This window comes from Acanthaster planci, linkage group LG06 (assembly GCF_054643075.1).
Source record: "Acanthaster planci isolate LZ-2023a linkage group LG06, COTS_SCS, whole genome shotgun sequence".
NCBI classification, from domain to species: Eukaryota; Metazoa; Echinodermata; class Asteroidea; order Valvatida; family Acanthasteridae; genus Acanthaster; species Acanthaster planci.
Window position 1 is genome coordinate 18,604,255 of NC_141782.1, and position 21,752 is coordinate 18,626,006.

A 21,752-nucleotide genomic window follows, 5' to 3' on the forward strand; every position below is an offset into this window, starting at 1 on the left:
AGCATCCAAATCGAAGGCAGTGTCATTTGTCTTCAGAGCACAACTGTAAAGCTAAAAAGGGCTTTTTTCTGTTCATGCCAAGATACGAATTCTGGATGCAGATTGCGTCATATCAAGAAAACGAGGGGAACCCTTGCCCTGTGTTCGTAGTGGATAAACCCTTGTGTAAGCCAAGCAATGGCTACATGCAATGTTTGGCATGCACAACTTGTTACAGTTGAGCTCTGAAGACAAATGACGCTGCGTTCGATTTGGATGCTTCCATATTTATTTGAACAGATAAAAATGAGAGAAAACACGCTTTCCTTAGAGGTCCTCTTTAATTTCTGTAGAGTTGATTCTCAGAATCTTTGGAACAGTATTCTAGCCAAGGGCAGTACACCAGAATGAAAATTTTCGTCATGCTAGCATTTATCTAGGATACAAGTGTATATACACGGGGACCACGCTTTAAACCACCTAGAGATGCAATTTTGACGTCATCTCACCAAAAAAAAGCATTAAAACCGCTAGCAATTGCTTTACACACGCATGATAACATGTCAATGCAACTGCGGTTCCTAAAGGCAGGTGGATACATACACTGGAAATGTATGGAGCCACACGTACGATGACAGGTAGGCCTATTTGCAAACCCCCCCCCATCACACACACGAACATAGCCATTCTCACTGTGGTATTGCTTAGCTGTGTTCCAGTATGTGTACGCTATGCACATTCATCAATACAAGCACTATCACTGAAGACAGACAATAATAGAGAAGCTTCTGTGGAGTGATGAGGCATGCACGTCGTAAATTCATTGAAAAATTCACGTGAAGCCGATACTTGCCTCAGTAGGAAGGGTATTTTAAAAAGAAGGTCCAACTGTTATCCACAGACCCCCACGGTGTGTATCTGGTATATACATGTACACGAATCACAATCGGGAAAAAAATTTCTTGGCCAAATATAATCTTTTGTGGTATTCATGTTTTATTTTTTCAACGAAAGGTGGTTTGCGGATGAACAGACCAACTGTAATCTTGTACACTATTTTGACAATATTCGCTTACTGTAATGCACTATTGAAATTGTCTAAAATCCTTATTATTACAACTGTTCCAAACTGGTAGAAACCCGATTCGATAAAATGCAATTTCTCGCAATAGATATTTCTAGGCAACGCCATTAAAAACTTAATATAAGACAATACATTCTAATAATATTGCTTACCGGTATATCAAAATATAAATAATCTCACTTGGTATCTAAATTCCTCATTCACAGAATAGCAACAAACGTCAACAGATGACAAAAAAAACTTTGGCAGACATTTATATTAATGGAATGTTTTACATCACACATATTGTTTTGCAATATATTTGTCATTAAACATTTGACAACAGTCATTTTACAGTTTTTCCCCATGTATAATGTTGGAGAGTTTTAATTAATACACAATCTAGTATATTATTACATCCCACGTATAACTTGCTGTCGACTATAATGCAGCATAACTAACACGATCTGAATACCTTTTGACTCCATCTGTAACTACTTTTTTTGTTTTTTGTTTCGTCCGATGGGATTTTCCACAGCAATCGAAATGCCACACTTAACACCTAACACCCTTTAACACAATGACATCATTGGAAAGGCTAACAGGATGAGGAAACAGAGTTCTGTTGTGTTACCTGAAAACCTCTCTTATATTCCACCTTTCCTGAAAGACTTCACGGTGGTTACCGAAATAAATAACATATGCACCTCGTACAAAATGAATAGGACAAGTTTAACTGAAGTTGTGTTCTCTGAAACTCATTGAGCTCTGAAACTGCAAAATTAATGAAACAACTATCGCCCTTTGAAATAACCATTAGTTTCATCAAGTGTAGAACTAGATAAAAAAAATCGAAGCTAGTAAAGAACCAACACAATTTTGGAAGTATTTTTTTTTTAATTTACCGAACTCAATTCAACATTATCTGTGAAATTCTAATTCTTTAAGCAGCAATAATCATTTTTGTATGAAAACTATCAACGAATTTTACGCGTCAGATGCAGTGTTCTGGGGATATTTCATACTTATAGAGCGAGTTTCTAGTCCCTCATTGTTCATTAACACTCGACGTTGGACTTCCAAATGAGCGACTTCTCCGAGGCCGTTACTGTTCTTGGAATGATGCAGTAACCACGCGGCCGTTGAGCGGCATAGTGGGACGGTAGTTGTCGCTGAGATGCTCCTGGCAACCACACGCGGGCTGTTCGTTTTGTTTGTGAGACAAGAGATCTCGTAGTGACGTAATCTGCCGAATTATCAAGAAAGAAAGTACGGTTAATCGGCATTGATCCACAATTTGGGGCGGTATACCGCACATAGATTTGTTATCATGGGACAAGTTCGATCAAGGACCATTAGTTAACCAGTGGTTGATTCATGACGTACCTAGCGCATGTGCAGTGAAGTTAAAGTGCGGACGACCCTAGTCAACCGTTGTCAGGTCCAAGGGGAGAAAAGGTGGCCGCAGGAAGGGGAAAATAGCAAAAATTACAGCGAAATAATGTTCTTTCCGGCATTTTTCTTATAACGTGCCCTCTCTGCACTGTACTTTTAAAATGGTTTATGGCAACCAACGACGCGATCAACCTCGGTAGGCTGGTCGCAAATAGTTGACTAGACTAATCCAACCACCGTCGACTAACGTGCGTTCGATCACAGATAGTCAAACTATGGTTAAGTATGGTCCTTGCTCGAACTGGCCTCAGGTTTTCATTGGCAGAGAGTATACGGAGTTAAAATTGCAAGAGCAAGCGCAGGATGAAATGGATGCAAAATGGTCCAATAAGGATCTATACTGAATCCGTGAGAAAAACCATACCACGTGATTTTGAGGTAGCTCTGCAGAGTTAGACCTAAGCTGACCTTTTTTTATCGTCGAGTAGTTTTCGCTAACCACAATTGTTGGCCGTTATTGCAATAACGAAACATTTAATAGTTCACAAAGTGTTATCCATTCTATTAATTCATTCACTTTTCTGGTTTTCTTTCCCAGAAAAGCAACGTTCCTATTAAGTGTGAATATACCAAACAGAACTATGACAAAGAAACGAATTTGAACAGGGTAGCAAGTTGAAATTGTCTGTTGGCTAATTAATCCGAATTCTTGATCAACTTCTTGCCAACGGCTTCAAAGGAAATGGGTGGGGAAAAATGAGCTATTTGAATTGGAATCAACTACACTACTCAAAAGAATTAAAGGAACAAGAGGACAGAATGTTTTTGTCATGGTCTATATGGGCTATGAACACGAGGCATTCAAGTTATGTGACAACACCTGAATGATTTTCACATAACTTTAATGCCTCTTGTTCTAACGGTAGCCGATATAGACCATGACAAAAACATTCTGCTCTCTTGTTCCTTTGATTCTTTTGAGTAGTGTAATACTAATAATAAAATTCAGATTTATATTGCGCACGTATTGATATTGAGCACCCTGCATCATTATCATTATCCCTGCATATCGGGCTTACAACAACTGAACATTCCTGAAACCATCTCAGCTCCCTGGGGAGTATACTAGTTGATGCTGCCCTATCAAGCACACACGGCTAAACCAATTCTGACACTATGATGAGAAGCTACAAACTCTAACCGCTAGGCCACATGCCCCCCGAACTTATTGATGAATAAACGCTATAGACCTTTTTCCTGTGATGTCACAATCGTGCAGGACCTCTGATGTGTTGTGATGGTAATGTGCATAGTGTTCCGATGGTAATCTATCTATTCAAGATAAACTAGTCAAGCCTGCAGCGTTCGCAAGTGCTCTTGTACGTGGTTGAAGCTGCCCGTAGGAATATATGCGATCACCATAGCCATGGCGGTCCACGCGTAGTGGTATTTTGTACATTTAGCGCAATCTAGTCACGTGGGTGAAAAAGGTCTATAGCGAGATTGAATGGCGAATTTTGATGTTGGAATGCAAATATAAATTGGCGCATTCAATTTATAACAAATTTAAATGGACCTAGCGTTAAATTGAACGATCTCTGTGTATACGGAATTGGAAGACTGGTTGATGCCTTATTTAAAATACAGTTTTTCACACACAGAGGTAAAGTATGTCATTGAAGTGCCGATTCATGTTTGCCTCCTTACCTGGTGCGGCGATATCTCGACGGGTTCCCGGAAAATGATGAACCGTACACTCTCATGGCATGGCGGTGTCGTCAACGAACCCTCATACGTCCAGTAGTCCTTCTTATTTTCTGCAATGGGACCAAATAGCATACCCAGTTGAAGTTATTTGTTTCTGGATAACCTACATTAGATGGTTCGAGTTGCCCATATTTGGCATAATACATAGAACATTTCAATACATTCACCATACTGTTTTTTTATGAACGAATGAAAGGCCTGTTCAAATATTTCCAATGGAATAAAAGAAAACACCTGCCAATACGGTGGTCTTTGCATGCAGTTTTAACATGACAGTTAAGATGTCTTTGTGTACTCGGTCGAAACTTGTGGACATTGTGGTAAGCCAAGTACATGTAAATTTGGTAATCCTTTTGGAAACTGGTAACCCGTGTTATGGACGACGGGAAAGCACGCATCCGTATTATCGTTATTATTTATTCGGCCATTGTACAATACAGAGAACATTACAACATGACAGCAATCAACAAGAGAAATATACAGGGAAAGAGTGGGGATACAGGGGGGGGCTGGGTGTGTAGTGGGGAGGAAAGAGGTGTAGGGGGAGTGGGTGGGGAAAGGGGGGTCGGGGTGGGGGGTTGCGGGAGGAAAGGGGAAGGGGTAGTAATAAACCAAGCGCAGTCCATCAGAGGGTGGCCAGGACGACCAAAAGTGACAGGCACTGTCACACGACGCACCTGGAAGCAGAATTGAAGGATCAAAACCCTCTTCAATGCAGCATTTATCGTCCTGAAATAAAACGAGAGTTAATCGGTTGATTGCAGTTGGTTAAATAGACCACGTGCAATGACTGTTTCGTCAAACGACTCTATCTGGGCCGACTGAGATTCCGTGGCGCGCTCACGGTTCCTTAAAGGGCACGGGTGATGAAGACAGATTTTGTGCAACTTTAATATGTACCCTTCTTCAATGTACGAAACAATTTGACGTCCTTTAGGGGATAAGTATTCGGAAAAGTGCCCCTTTTGAAACATTCGAAATGGCCCGTACTTTTTCGGACAATTTATAGAGGACGCAGTTTCTCTGACGTCAATAAGGGAAGACAGACCGTGTCCGAATTACTTGGCTGTGGCTTGAAATTACACGCGACTCTATTGGAAGTGGCTGCAGCCACAACCTTAGACGCGTGCAAGCCGCGGCCAAGTATAATCTGGACACAACCACATCGTTCAGTTTAAAGGGTTTTCTGCTCGAATTTCGCACCAGCAGTTGCTCGTTGAAGACATTTTCTGACAGAGGCTTGCCGTCGGCAGTATCGCAATGAATTCAGATACAAAAATTGCGAAGAAATGGAAATAAATAAAAGCAAAAAGTCAAAATTACAGCAGGCTTTTTGTGTACACATCAATGCAATATTAAGATTTTCTCTCTGGGATGACATCACAGTTGTGTTTATGGATATGGAAATATATGTATTAAATATCAGTTGTTAGTCGAGCCCCATCACAAGACCATGCACAAGACCGGTCACAAGTAATAGGGCAAACAATGACAAACGAATGCTTTTGTTGCAGTTCATTTGAATAGGTCTTGAGTTGCACTTGTGTGGTCTTGTGAAGGTCTTAAGTGGTCTCAACAACAATGATATATATAACAATAGCATTGAAATCAAATAAGCACCATTATACCTTTTAAAACAGCAAAGCAAAAATGAAACGTTGAAAACGGGGTTATTTTAATCATACAAATGGGTTGGCAAGGACTGCAGTAAGAAAAACCGCATTGCTTATTAATACAGTCCGAGTAATATTATTGTAGCGTAGACTGGACCTGCGTCTTCATCTTTCTATATATCCAGAGCCTGCCTGCCAAGTATCGTCTGTACCTTCAGACGATTATACTATTGAAGTTGTTTTATTCGTCTGTAATCCGTTTTTTGGCTCCCTGTGGGATTTTGACGTTCAATTCCACAGCGCGCGCACCGGTAGATGTCAAGATGACGGTGCACGTAAGAGGTCGCCCGGCGTAAACGCAACATTAATGATTCTCCCATCTTGGCAAACACAGGCCGCATCGTGCACACCTTATATTACCCCTGCAACGTTTTTTGTGCACGGGCACTGTACTCGGCACCCGGTTGTTAGCCTGGCATCACATATACTACGTGCCGATTTTGCTGATGTAGCAAGAGTGAGATAAATTGGGGCTTGAAGTGTCGCTGTTTGGTTCGAAAGTGTGATGTCACTTCAGGTTAAACCACGCCCACTCAAAAGTGTTACACATAACCATGGCCGGGGAACCGGAAGTTAAAGAGCAACATGTTCATCTAATGGGAGCTTTTAATCAGTGTTGCGTATGTGTGACGAAGTCACTTGGTAATCCTAGATAGAACGCGTTATCACTTGATAGTTGATATTCGCTTCTGCAATCATGAAGAGATCACAGCACAAGGTTCCTGTTCCATTTCGTAGCTCGGTAATTTACGGAAGCGTACTGCATGGGGCCACGTGCAAATATATATTTTTTCGACTACATGTAAACTAACTCGCCGAGGCGGGTTAATATGTCGCCCTCATGCGCTTCCGTATGGTTATTCAGGACAAACTTCTTGGTTAATAAGTTACGGCTGTCTACGGTGACCCATTACTGGTTCATTTATCGTGCGTCAGGCTCAGGAGTCGGTGTTGGTAGGCTAGTTGCACACGCACTGCTTGATTTTGGAGAGAACAGACGCATATTGGTCTGCCGATGAGTGAATTCTACGGTGCAACAACGTCCGATTTTCATGTTGAATTGCGAGGGAGGGAGATAAGTTGTTAAACAGCGCAAGGTGATCGGCTGATGTCGCTCTTCACCCCGGGTTGCTGCCCAATAAATGACGAGCGCTGTTACGAACCATCAGTACAGAGATGGAGCTACAAGACAACTTGACGGGCTCCGCATGGCCAGTCCCTCCAGTGAAGGAGTGGACGGCGGTTCGAGTCCTCATCGTCACGCTCTACGTCCTCACATTTATCCTGATCATAGTACTCAATCCACTATGCTTGGCCGTCATAAGGCGTGTGCCCAATTTCCAGCCGTCCACCAAGATCTTTATGATGTCTCTGACTGTCTCTGACTTTGGTATGGGCGCGTGTGTGCTCCTTCCGTACACGCTGTATGTGATTGTGGGTTATTGGGCCTTCGGTCCTTTCCTGTGCACCCTTTTCCGCATTGCGAAGTACTTCTTCTTTTGCCTGTGTTTCTTGTCGTTGTTTCTGCTCACCATAGATCGGTACATCGCCATAGCCTGGTGCCTGCATTATGAACGCCTGGTGACCGTGCGGCGATCGAAAATAACGGTTCTCTTGATTCTGTGCGCAGTGACACTCGTGTCTGTTTTGGGCAATGTTTTCAACACGCCCGAGCCCTGGGATTTAAAATGTGGCTCGGCCGACGAGCAAGCAGCTCTGACCAACGTGATCATTGGCCTGGCTCTTCTTGGGGTGCTAGCAACGGTCATTTTGTATGTGCACATCTTGGTCATCGCCCGCCGTCAGGCGCGCCGAATTGCCCGGGAAGCTCTCCCTGCACCGGCGGGGAACCCGCACCATGCACCGCAAAGGCACCGCCCTTCCACGAAGTCCTTCACCACCGTCGTCATCATAACGGCCGTTTTAGTGACGGGTTGGATTCCAACCATAGCATGTTTGTTTTTGGTGTACATGGGCGTTAAAGTTCCCGACTACGTCGATAACATTTTCTACACCCTTTTCTACACCTGTAATTGGGCAGACGCCGTCATCTTCTATTTGAAAAACAAGGATTTCCGAGAGACACTTCATAAAATGAAGACTGGCTGCTTCAGGACTCTTAGGCAAACACTTCCATAGCATCCCCTCCAAAATCTGAACCACAAAAGAGAGGAAGAGATCGCAATTGTTGTCCTTCTACTTTAGATTAGTTGGTACATTTACTGTCACTGCCTCGGGCCTCATTTAATGAACCGAGATGGGCGAGGATGTCAAATTATGTACTGCCCATTAAATCCATTCGAGCGACAATCATAACGGATATTAGTCATTAATGAGAGTACATGTAATCCTTCATTCTATGAAGCAGACGTTGCCTGCTCGACCTGCTCAAATTGGGTCTTGTAAGATCCGTCCAATATTGACGAAATTTCCTGTGATTAACTCTATGCAATCGGGAATGTGACAGCCCAGTTGGGGGGGGGGATACGTGAGAAGGTCTAAAATATCCCGGATCTTCTGGGGTTACAATATAGAGGTAGATCATCAGATTGTTATCTAAAACAACCAACAGTGATTCGGATTGTTGAAAAGTCATCTAAATTATTGAAAAATGTTAATATTAGCAGGATAATTTCATCCTCTTATCCGTCCGCCAATGTTGTCTGAAACCAAACTAAATCTTAGTGATGATGTATTGTCGACTTGTCTTCTCACTACTTCTGATTGCATGGTGGTGATAATAAGCACTTTTTCCCATCCGTCCAAAAACTGCGGGTGGGGAAATACATCCCTTATGCCCTGGATTTACGCCCATGGGTCGGTGGGAACATGATTGGTCACGCAAGCGCGACCCTATACTGTCCCCACCAAAGGACCATCGCTTTACTTTGTAACGCCCGTTATCTTTTGTTCCCGCAATGAGGAGAGTATGGCGCGGATTGCAAGAACGCCGAATTAGCCGCATGCGGAAACCATTAGCATTTTTACCTAGGTAACAGACGCAATAAATCATTTCACTAATAAATTCATAGTTATACACGGATACGCACAAAATGGCCTTGCCGGCAAGAAGTGTGAGCGGGCCATGCAAACGTACAGGGGTGCGGTTTTGATATTTTCTCTCAGGTTTTCTGTCTTTGTTCAATTTGTCTTTCAGAAAATTACTTTATTATTACTAGTTTCTAATCGAAGCAGGATTTTTAGTGCCCTGTAAAAAGACTTTACAATCGTGATTTTTCCTGTGTGCACGAGATTGCCGTATCTGAGCCTGTCTCCTGTCACGTTTTTTAAAGCACAAACGATTTTAATGGGATTTTCTGAAGAAAAAAATGAACAAGGACAGAAAACCTGAGAGAAAATGATAAAAATCGGACCCCTGTAGGTTTTCAATGGCCCGCTCACACTTCTTGCAGCCAAGGCCATTTGTGCGCATGCGTGCATAATTTTGTTTTTGTCACGCTTGCACACAGTGTCATTTTTCACTTTGATATGGTGTTCTTTAGCCACCAACGCGACGCTACGACGGCTCTGTCGCGTCGTGTCGTCGCATCGCCCCGTCTTGTCGTACCGTCGCGTCGCGTCGTCGACCCGTCGCGTCGTGCCGTCTACCTGAGGCGTCGTGGCCTTCAGCCGTCACGTCGTGTCGTCGCGTCGTGCCGCCGCCCCTTGGCGTCGTACCGTCTGGTGGAAATAGGGGACGCCCTTGGAGACGGAGTTAAGTTCTCATTGATACCATTTTTCATGATCAAAACTTGTAGGCCCTATGCACGCACATTATTTTTTCCAGGACTTGTGACATACTGTGCGCCCTCTTTTGGCCTTAATAATCACCAGCCATTTTTAGAAACGGTAAGGCACGACGGCACAATACGACGGACGACACGAAGCGACGGCAAGACATCAGGACGCGACAGAACAAAGGCAGAACGCGACATCACGATGGCACGAGACGATGGCAAGACGGGACGGCACAACGCGACGGCATCAAGAAACAACACGACGCGGTGGCACGACGCAACGCCACGACGCGTTGCGTCTTGGGGTCGGGGCGACGGGACGACGCCACGCAATTTTGGCGGCTGTAGAAAACCATACTTTGACCCTTGATCTTTTCACATACTTGTTCGATCGATCCGCTATGCCCGACACTCATTTCACCTAGAAAATAATGTATTCGATTCTCCAGATGCGCTGTACTCCAGTTGGAAGAGGCAATGATTATTCTTTCTTTTTGTTAAGAATGACGGGCGACCTGCGACAGACAACGGACGACGGACGACGCGCAACAGACGACGCACGACGGCAGATATGGAATTCCATATTACACACAGTCTCTGTACGTGTGGCGATTATGTAATAGTACCGCAAACGATTCTGTGTGTGACCCACGTTTGACCCCGGGCCACGGCGAATTACATCAATGTAGTCTGGAATATTATTGTGGTTGTTACGTTCCGGAGATTTCTTGTATAAGCTGACGATATTTTCAGTTATCTAATGTATAGTCTAATGTATAATTTGTATATCAAATAATACAAAATATAATGTATATCTAATGTATAATTTAAGATTAAATAATGCTAAAAAGTCTGTTTTAAGAAACTTATGTAATGAGAAGAAATTTCTAGAAGAATTGTAGACTATAAAATACGGGCTCTGGAAGCCAAGGACAGGGGCGAGAGACACACATACACAACTGAAGAGACTTTGGAAGGCAATTCTACTGTACGCGGACTGTGAGAAATTGTTGACTTCTGTACTATTTCAACCTATGGTGGCGAGTCCTATGTGGAGCGACACTAGTAAGAAAAGTTCAAGACCAAGTGAAGTGCAGAGCTGAATCTTATTCTGGAAGAGAGAGTCTATGAACTGAATCCAGTTCCAGTTTGCGGGATCATCAAGTTCCCGTAATTGCGACGGTCATCACGCCCTCGCTGTTTCGTCTCAAGCCCGATCATTTTATTCGACGAGGTCTTTCTCCCCGTAACAGCTCATTTTTGCACCGTCAAGGACTAAACTGTTTTTCGCCATCTGTGGAGTCCAGCATTTTTCACTATGGTGCCAGCCAAGCTCTCGCCTGTAAGGACATCTTGTTTGGATAGGGTTTGTCTACATTCTTTATCCTTGTCATTGTAAACTAGTTCCAATCAGCATCTTCTTTGTTATCCTAATTTTTTACATGCTAAGAGTGACATTCTCCTTACTTGTTTATTTGTTCCTTATATCAGTGTGATCTTGTTTGATTTCTTGGTTGCATCGGAGAAAATTCAAGCTTTGGAATAATTACTATTCTTAAATAGTTTGGAGTTTTTGGGATCGTCATACATGTATAGTGAAAAGGTCTATAGACCAGCTCACTAATAAATTGTAATTTATGTGCGCATGCGCATTAATGGTAAGTTGAGGCAGCAAGCTTGAGCGGCCCATTGAAAATGTACAACTTACAAGGACACAAATTTCAACGCAACTGTCTCTCAGCTTCTGCACTCCTTTTCACGTTCGTCTTCGGGAAAGTCACATGCTATTCAAATAAACTGCAACGAAAGTATTTCTTTTGTCTTTGTTTACCCTGCTGCTTGTGATTGATTGTGATGAATTAGCCAATGTGAATTGTGGTTTCTGCTAATTCTGACCACAAATTGTTTCTGGTAACCTTTGACCAGTGCGCTGCTCATAAATTCTCTACCTTCAGCTGAAGAAAATTATAAGTATTATTTGACAACACAATACAAATGACAGTATGATTTGAGCAGAGATTTTTTTCAAGGATTATACCAAAATTGTCACGTTACTTTGCACTTGATGTGGTTTAAGAGCGCCACCAACTTGGACCAGCCGGTATTCTCCTGGCCGACCTTGAGGAATGCCGTCAGCACGGCCAGGCCCTTGTCCTTTGGTAGGGCGTCCCCTACCGACTGGAAGAGGTCAGTGTTCCAATGGACCAGGTGGAGCTGCAATGAAGAGAGAATCACGGTAAAATGTAAAGATTTGGGGAATCAGGTCACAGGGTCAATGGGAAGAAGTGACGACTTTATTATGCCCTCCGCAGAGGCGCTCGACGACTATGAAACGAAGACGCTGTGTACTATCACCATGTTACAATAGCACACGTTGTATTTCTACTTAAGTTGCACGGATTGACCTTCAAGAGTAGAACCGTTTTCCAAGTAATGAGACTCACTTAAGGAATGACTAGTTGAACCACAAGGCCCTTGGGGAGGAAAGCAGGGCTGGACCGGATGGGTCATGAGGCAGCCCACCGAAAAGGAAACCACGAAAAGTCAATGTTCACTAATTTGACTAACCCTACCCTCAAATCCAAATGAACCAAACATATTCATGCACGCTGTATTAATATTAAAAGACTAGTAGCCAATACTCAATAAGGCAAGGAAACTTGTAGGATGGATGAAAAATGGAATGTCCAGCAAATGTATAAAATCCCTATGAGCTCTGGCAATCGGGCAGAGAGCCGCACATCTAGCTAGCCGAATAAACCACATCAACTACAGTACAATTTTGTCCCAAGTCATCCTCTTGTGTCAATCCATACAGCCTGTCGGGTTATAGTACATTCAGATGTAAATAAATACTTGTGCAAACTGTGCGTCAAGGCACGTGTACACCTTGCACGATACTGGAAATCTCGGGACAGATTCAGCATCGTCTCGTACTCAGTTTGATTCAAGTAAAAATTCACGTGAAAATCACGACAAGAACGCTTTCCTGTTGAAAGGGAAAACGTGTAATGGATTCTTCTTAGACACAGTTTGTCAGCAACTTTATACTCTTCTTCAATGTGTGAAAACTGTTTTATATCCCTTTCTGCATCCAAACCAATGTTGACAGTCCTTCCTGGGATGACATCGCAGTTTTGCTCATCAATATGGAAATACCATGAACATAAAAAAAGAGGCCAGCCGTACCCTTTGAAACACCGAAGCAAAATTGAAAACGAGGTCAAACTGAGACAAAAAGGTTTGTACTAATAAACCTCGACTACGACTACCTTTAAATAAGCCTTGCTCAGCAACAACGTGACCCGAACCTTTGTTAATCTATTATTGGGCTTAGCGCATGCAAGCTCGACCCTTTAGATCAACGATGGACAGACGCTCCAAAGCGATGACTCCTTTCCTATAAGCAATCTTAAAACAATACACTCATCTACCGCAACTTTGCCAAAAACTTTATATTGTTTCTGAAAAAAAAACCCACAGTATTAATATCGTTTCATATCTTGCATCTCTCGCCAAAAAGATATCACAGGGTATACTTTTTAGTTTTAAGTTACACTCTTGTTATAGTCTGGCGCTGGTTCTTAAGTTCACCAAAAATTCAGATATACGCAAATCACAATCGCTTCCTACAAAGATTCCATAAAAACACCTATCCCATTACCTCGGCATCATAGGGTCTCCCGTCCACTGTGTGTTCCGAGCCTTGTCCGTCATTGCTACCCCAATGACAATGAAACTGTGCCAGCCGGTAGTTGTGCGACAGTGGTCCTCCGCTCAAGTCTTATAATGACAGAACAAAAATAAAGAAATGTTCGTGCAGAAAACTTAAATTATGTTCTCAACCTAAGTTACGGTATAATTTTAATTCAAACGTTTACGAGTCATTTTTTTGTTTCCAGGCACACAGATATAGCCCGGGACGAATAGCACGATCGTGAAATTCTCTTACGATATTGCCAAAAATCATGGTATTCCGAAAACAGAAACAATACGTTGTTGTGAAGGAAATTCAAAACATCGAGAACAAATTTAGTGATGTGAAATATAAAACGATTTTTTTTTACACTATATCGCTTCAAGTTTGGGGTCATCGAAGTATAACCACTCAACCTTCGCTCAAGATGGCGCGCCCCATCAGCGTGCATACAACGAAACCAAAACGGCTGGATATTTTTGTGCTCAAAGGATGACTGGCACATAATTCGGTACAAATACGAGGGGTAAGTTCGATCACCGACAAATTGTTAACCACTTGTCGATTTTGCCTGGTGCCCGGTATATATTTCATGCATAAGTTACCAGTAAAAATCGACCACTGGTTGGCATTTTGTCGCTGATCGAAATTACAGTTTGCAATCATTTTCCCAACGAGCATAATTTGTGGGTTTAAGTATGGGAAGATTTGAATTGAATACCCCTGACAAAACCGGTTATAAACGAAACTATGATCCCACATGATATGACTTGTAACAGCAATGATATGACAGAGATGATTATACCAAAAACTTCAAGATCCTTACTGGTATCGCTAGATTGGGCGTTCACTTGAAATGTGTGGCCGTTGTTGATGACCTCAGTACATGTACTTCTAGCGGAGCTATAGTTGATGTTGAGGGGGCCCAGAGACGAGTCCACCTTCGCGTCTTTCGTCACGATGTCGATAGGTGATTGTCGGTTCCCGCTAGCATCAGGGAAATCATCACACCAGTGCGCCGGTCCTACAACAACAATACCACAACCGCTAATAAGTGTCGGGCTTCGCTTACGCCCTTTTCTTTCTCGAAATGATTCAATTTACTTGCAGAAATTGTTTCGAACACGACGAAAAATGCACGCATTTGTCATTGCTATTTTCTTCTTGCATAAGGCCAGTTTTAAATTGTACACAGTTTGTAAACTCAGTGCCCCATTATCAAACCACTTGATTTCGGACTTACAACTGAAAATACAAACAAAACTTGACTTAATTGTGAAAGATATTCTCGTGGAACGCCTGTGGATGTATAACGAGCAGTGATGGTACGTCCTAGTTCCAACACCAGTTGCCGATCAGGCGTGACTTACTGGAGGTTCACCATACGAGGGCAATCTCCCCATCCCCAGCCACAGTCTTGGTTAATTCGCCAGGTCTGATGTGAGTAGTACCAACATTTCTGACCCTATTCGAATTCATCCTATACAAAAGGTCAACCTGATGTGCCAGAATGTTTACCCTTTCCTCGTTCCTATTTCGTTTCAAAACATACAAAGGGTCAACCTGTACCATAATTTTCTACCGATACATCCACACAAAAGGTCAACTTGTGCCGGACTTTTTACCCATTCCTTTATTCTTAGTTCTTTCTAACCGTACACGAGGTCACACTGCTTGACGTTCGGACCCTATGCTATTCCTATTCATCCCTTACAAAAGGTCAGCCTGTGCTGGAATTTTAAACCCATTTTCATTCCTATTCATATCAAATGATAATAATTATTATGTTAATGCATATTTATGTGACCTTTTCCTATTTCTTTAGAAAAGGCCAAAGTGTGCCAGACAGCCCCCCAACTACTTATGTGCAAGCCAACCGAATGCAACAGTGATTATGGGACACGAACAACTCCAGGCACATTTGCAATTCAGTTATTTTATACTGTAACCCTTAGAATGACACCTTTGTATTGGCTAGCATTATTTTCAATTTTTGCTTAGTTATTTTAATTTGCATTTTGGACCTTGTGTCGTAATGGTGCATCGATCTGTGGACTAAAACTGCTTGAATTTTATGTTTATGTGTCTCACATGTCAATTTCTTTGGCATTTCATTACTGAGTAAGAAATAGCTAGGTAGTAATCTTTTCTCAGGAATGTTTTCGAGGATCAGAAATGGGGTTTATAATTTGAACAAGAAAACATAAACCGAGCCGTGTCTTCCCCCGATTTACATCACAGCAACATTGTCATCACTTGTCTGGAAAAGCTCAGACAATTTCCTAATTTATTTTTGAAGTGCATTTTTCAATACACTGAACTTCAAAAGGATGTCAAACATTTTTCTATAGATCAGGGGTGTGAGTAGCCACTTAAAATTAAAGCTAAAAACAGCTAACAAAAAGATAAAATGTCAAAAAGTTCCCATACTTTTGTACAGACCAAGTGTACAAACAAACTGATAATCAGGGTCAACATCTAAGCCAAAAAGTCTGAAATCATCTAAAAAGCTGAATTCTCATACTCCTTATAGATTGAAGTAGTGTATAAAAAAAGCGAGTTGACAAAAAAAGCGTTGTATAACTATCCTTTAAGTACGGAGCTCTGGAAGTGCCATCCGACTCGTTGAGATCCTGCAATAATATTTCTGGGGATGTCGACATCCTGAGATAATTTTTCACGGGATGATGCCAACACGAGGAAAAATTATCACAGCATGACTACATCCTTAAAGTTGGATGATGACATCCAAAAATAGGGCCGAGATTATCACGGAATGACGACATAACGCACAGGTGACCTGAAGGGGTTTTGTCTTTTAAAGCATTGTCATTGTAGGATGTCGTCATCTCATGATATATTATCTCAGGATGTTGTCATCTCCATTCGAGGATGTCTTCATCCCGCGATAAAATATGACAGGATCTCAACAAGTCGGATGGCAATTCCTGAGCTCCGTCCGTAAGCACATAATTCCAAGATAGTCTCGACTTTATTTCAGTTTGTCATCAAATTGGCCTCGATGGAGCATCGAAACCATCCCGTTAATGCACCAATTATTGTCAAAACAGCTACAGTGTTGGTTACTGCCAACTAACCGTTTATTATCCAATCGTGAATACCCTATCAATGATGCCCAAAGTCCATTATAGTTTGGTCTTTACTCTTCACTTCACATAATGTACCAAACTCGTTTGGATAAATGCTCCTCTAAAAGTACATTTGACAAGTGTCAGTATCGTTAGATAATATCGACAGGATTGACGTACTGTTTGCCTTTCCAAGCATCAATCACGCGAGATGTCGGCAAAACTCATGATGGACGTTTGAGCTGAGAGTGTAACACAGCTAAACGAGTCTATTGGCAATGTCCAAACAGCCGCTGTTCTCTGTGGCTTCCATACTATCCGTAGGCTCAGGTATTTCCAGCCGCAACCACAATTTGTAGTCACGGTATTTCTGATTGCTTTGTAGAAAGGGCACGTAGTTATATCATGGAGGAAGGCTCCTTCCTCCATGTATCAAGCCAACTTTCAATAAAAATTGAGAACTTCATCAACACTGAAACAAAATCCTCAAATACAACAATTTCAGTATCCATTTCGCGGTTTATGTAAAACAACTTAACACAGAAATTTCAACTTCACGCAAGAATAGTCTTCAAGACGAGAGAGTGTTTTCTGTCGGCACTGCTAAAGCCATGCGCACACTATCAGAGATATTTGTTTCTGTCACATCCTGGACAACCGTAGCATTGTGCTGATCCGACTAGGAGTAGCACAGTCAGATTTAACACTGTCTTTGACAACTATTTTCAAAATGGTTAGTTAGTAGTAAAGTCGCCGCTAGAAATAAACGTGTTTCGTCCTCGCCTGTAGAAAATGTACATATACGGTGTCACAAAAAGAGATGTGGAATTTATTTCTTTATTTATTATGGTTTATTTAAATTTGAATCACGGTGGCCAAAGGCCAAAACCAATTCAAATTTACATTAAGATTAACAATTATATCAATTAAACTTTACATGACAACATTACTTTTAAAAAATCCAGATATGAAAATAAGAATATAAAGGCAAGACGAAGAGGAAGAGGTCAATAAGATGAAAATCCATTGCACCGTTTTATGCAAATTTACATGTAGTTCGCTGCACATTTTCTAATGTTCGGTTTTCAAATTTTGCGAGAAAACGTTTGCGAGTATAAGGTGAAAATGGGATTATTCAGTGGTTTTGTGCTCGTTGGAAAGAATTCACGAGGTTTGGCACTTTTCTAAGCAATTCATACCGCATTTGCCTCAGTCTTCGAGATGTTTTGTTTTAAAGGAGAAATTATCAGGGAACCTTTGTGCATCCATGCATTTCCCACAACCTCCATTGAAAACACAGTTTTACTGACAAATGCTTTGAATTTCACATCCGCTATCATTTCTTCCCTCTTGAACCTGGCTTCAAAAAAAATTTAAAAAATAATAATTTAAAGGTGAACAAACCAGTAGCGAAGATCATCTTCAAATCAACGGAGCATCGTGCTTCGGGGCGTCACTGTTACATTTCCCGTTATGTGCTATCATCACGAAACCATGAAAACATTATGTGAACTACTGAGACATGAAGCACTTAAGACTCCGTATAGTCAATAGACTATATTCATGGGGCCGACCATACTGAATTTAAAAGCGAAGTTAACTCTTTATTTTTGAATGTTGAGAGTATCAGTGAAGGCAATAAAATGAACTTTCATGACAAATTTGCATCTGCACTCTGATGAATAATTTCAAATTCATGATTGAACACACAAAATTATACCTAACCAGATTCTGAAAATTATTAAAAGGGAGGCTTGGAACGCACGAAATAATAAAACAGTCTGGTGCCATCCTAATCTACTCCTCATGAATGAGGCATGATGCATATTTAGTAGAGATGCGGTTTTATTAGCAGATAATCAGGCATAAACGTAAAATCCTTCGCATAATATTGGGAAATTCACTAACGGCCGACAAATTAACTTACAAATTTACCCTAATATCTGTTCGTGAAGATACGGAAACCAAGTGTTTTCAGATTTTTTCGGTAAGGAAAAAAGTATTAAATACCTTCTACAACTGAAAAATTCATGCAAAGTAATCATCGGCACTATAATACCACGGAATTCGGACGAAGTCATTCCATCAGTCTTTTGCATGAAGGCCCGGTTGCAAAGAGCAAAAAAAGAGTACCTTTTAGCTAATTCAATTAAAAAAAAAATATCGCAAGGTTCAATTTGACCGTATAGAATTCAGACAGAAATCTTCTCTCCAACCTTTTTCTACTTAGTATATTGTGTTGTTGAATACAATAATGTAGGAATGCTTTACCATGACTATCTTACTTGTGTAAAAGTGGTATGCGTAGGAGAAATTCCTTTTGTCGCTCAAAAAAGTAAATCAGCCACGCCGTGTCAATAAAAATTAAAGAAAGAAAAAGATCTTTCGTATTTTTGTTGCCATTGAAAAAATCCCTCCTATTCTTACCCTCAAGGGCAAAATGATTCTCCTTAATAATTCACTGTTGGCACGCAATATCATTCATATTTACCAAGGTCATTCTACGCGTATAGCGAGGTTGCCGAGTGCTTTGGGGAAACTGATCAATGTGAAGCGGCAATTCGATGATGCACATTCACAACGACCGATAAGTGACTGATAAAATAATACGGGAGCTATTATCTTTAAGCCTGACTGTGTTTCATGACGACACAGAAGTTTTGAGGGGACAAAAGACAGAAGCAATAACATAGGATCAGGAGTTCAAGAATGTGATCAGATTAAATCTGCCAATCAACCATGGCTCTCGTATATGATTTGAAATTCATAGTCACATTTTCTCTTCGATCAATTTGCACAAATAGGGCAAATTCATAAATGTATCTAAAATTCAAGGGCGTGTATCACGCGGATGGATACACTTCCCCCTTTGTGACCAAAGGGCATGAATTATCATTTATTCCCTATTTTTTTCGTACCAGGATAAAACGAAGGCAGACGGGGCATCACCTAGACGGTCAATTTCATATGATGTTCTCATCAGAACTGAAGCTGGAAAGAGGGAGACAGCTATTGCGAATAATAATAATATGCATGTAAGAAAAGCCCAGTGCAGAGCACCCCCCCGCCGATTTTCGAAGTTTCCATCACCGTCGGTTACGTTTTCATCATTTCCGAAATTGTGCGAATTACTTAACTTTTGATTGAAATTATGAATCTTATTGCAAAAACATTAATGTTCAAGCTGTAAATCTCAGTTCTAAATTCTATTTATTCAGTCATTATCAACAGTTTTAATCCCATACCTCATTCAAACCCACGTGAAAAGGTAAAGCCTACCTTTTTCTCCGATGTATCCCCAATGGACGGCCATTTCCAAACGAACTCAACAAATTTAAAAACTACTATCCGGTCTTTGGAAAAGTTGCGAAGGATAAATACGACACACGGTACGGAGGTCAGGGACGATCAGTGGAGAGAATCATCCATCCACGCGATACTACGGACAGCTGAGGGATGACGTGCATGTAGGAAGCGTGACGGTATTTATTGAGCAGCCTACTGAGGGGTGTGCGCTTGTCCCGATTGGGGTCAACGAATTTCGAAAGCGTGGTGCTTGCCTGCCTACATATCCATGTGCATGTACATGTGCGTGTACATGCACATACCGTACGTGCTTTGCGTAGTTAGTACGCGCCGTTCTGATCCCCTAGCTGTGGCGATCATCCATAGCAGTCGCAGTCAGTAACCAGTGATTCCTCCAAAGAGGGTATTGTGAATGGTTTCATTCACCGTCACTATTCCGGACATAATCGGTTTCAGTCACCGTCACTTTTCCGGACGTAGTTGGTTGACGCACATTCTTTTTCAGTGAATGATTTTTGGGCAGTTGTGTTTCCAAGAATCCAAGCCAAGCACCTGTCCTGAATTCTTCGGTATGGTCATTGTGTGGAGTGTACATGTACGTATTGCATGTACCTACGAATATCGATGGATACGGGATACCAGACAATCAGGACAGGACACACGCTGCGTGTTGATTCCGGTTATCTCGGTCGCATGTTAAAGTATAGTTATATAATGCCAGAAGCTGTGGACGCGTCCAATTTTCACAGTCCAGCTAGCTGCCCATTGGATCGTGAAGTGGTTCGAGAATAATAAAGCAAGATATGGGACGGAGAGCACCCCCCCACACACACATACCTTTGTGTTGGTCATGGTCATTGTTTGATCGGAATCTCAGGAATTCTTTACAGACATCTGGGGGATGTGGAGGTAACAATAATTTAGAGCGTGAATAGGGATTGGAGATGTACGGGCGCACCTACCCCTCCGTCCCACATCTTGCTGGGTATAGGCATATAGGTTTCAGGGGTCGCTGCACTAGACGGTCGGTGGCGTAGACTACTATTTTTACAGGGTGTACGTCAGGTTTTTGATAAAATTAGACCACGGTTGGTGGGCGGGCGGCTTATCTAAAGGTCACTCAATTTACTGAGGCCAGGAATCGTTAAATAACGTCGCAGTTGGCTGAGGGATGCTTGCCTCTATCCGAGAAAAAAATAAAGAAAAGACAAAGTTGGGGGAAAACGAACAAACAAAATAAGTGACGAAAAAGGGTGAAAGCCATCAATTTGCTTGAAGAAAAAAAAATTGAATTGACCTCTTTCTGTATCAGCTCACTGTTGATGAGTGCTTTGCCCGGCCCACAGAAATCCTCAACCCCGAAAAAGTGTTTGCGCCCCCCCCCGAAAAATCTTGGCTACGATACGCGCGCTGGATGGATGAATACATTGGGATGACGATTATACCTCCACATGCACACGTAAACTTGCACTTGGCTTATCCCTAACTCATCTTTTCTACGATAACCCAATCGTGCCAGTGGAAAAAAATTAAGTGGGAAATTCATTCGTTATTTCGAATTACTAATTCGTTATTACAAATGACTAATTGTTTGCGGTTGCTGCTGGGTTATCAGAACATGCCTAACTGCGAGCCGAGCCACCAATTTTGTACAGGGCATCGAGTACTTACGTGGAGTGATGTCACGTTGCGGCCGGTCGTTCGGATAACTGATTCGTTTTTGGTAATCCATTTGTGACGAATTAGTAATCCGTAATAACGAATAAGTAATATGTAATAATGAATAACTCGAAATGACATCGTAATTAATAAAATACCGCAATTTCTGTATTGCACCACCCAAAAGTGGGAATTAATGATGACCAAATGGCCCATGTCCCCTTTTTCAAAAAGCGTGGCGATATTATACACCTCATCATCCTTCATCGATTTAGTTCCACGGTAAAGGCTCCAACCATGCAATTCAGAGCACTGAGTGGAAGGGAAACAAGATAACTTAAGATGAGATTGAAAAGACTGCGAGAACTTATAGAGCATGTTACACAC

General features: G+C 41.8%; 1 protein-coding gene across 2 annotated transcripts; it reads right to left on the reverse strand.

Annotated features, from left to right (window-relative positions):
- Positions 1-957: 957 nt before the first annotated feature.
- On the reverse strand, positions 958-20,360 carry LOC110983275 (carbonic anhydrase 1-like). 2 transcript variants are annotated; one of them, XM_087138144.1, is made up of 7 exons: positions 20,009-20,360; positions 14,138-14,335; positions 13,279-13,397; positions 11,670-11,828; positions 4,882-4,933; positions 4,145-4,254; positions 958-2,288 (listed from the first exon to the last, which is right to left on the reverse strand). In XM_087138144.1, the coding sequence occupies exons 1-7, from the start codon at positions 20,064-20,066 to the stop codon at positions 2,148-2,150; spliced, it is 837 nt and encodes a 278-aa protein (XP_086994270.1). In that variant the 5' UTR covers positions 20,067-20,360; the 3' UTR covers positions 958-2,147. The 2 variants fall into 2 exon arrangements, with proteins under 2 accessions (XP_086994270.1, XP_022098094.2); XM_022242402.2 differs by having other exon boundaries at positions 19,680-20,333.
- Positions 20,361-21,752: the final 1,392 nt, after the last annotated feature.

Coding starts and splice junctions, on each gene's coding strand:
- LOC110983275 (XM_087138144.1), bottom strand. CDS start 20,066: ATGATCGCCACAGCTAGGGGATCAGAACGGCGCGTACTAACTACGCAA. Junction 11,829..13,278: donor GGAGACCCTATGATGCCGAG/GTAATGGGATAG, acceptor TCTTCATTGCAG/CTCCACCTGGTCCATTGGAA. Junction 4,255..4,881: donor TCCTTCAATTCTGCTTCCAG/GTGCGTCGTGTG, acceptor GTCCCATTGCAG/AAAATAAGAAGGACTACTGG.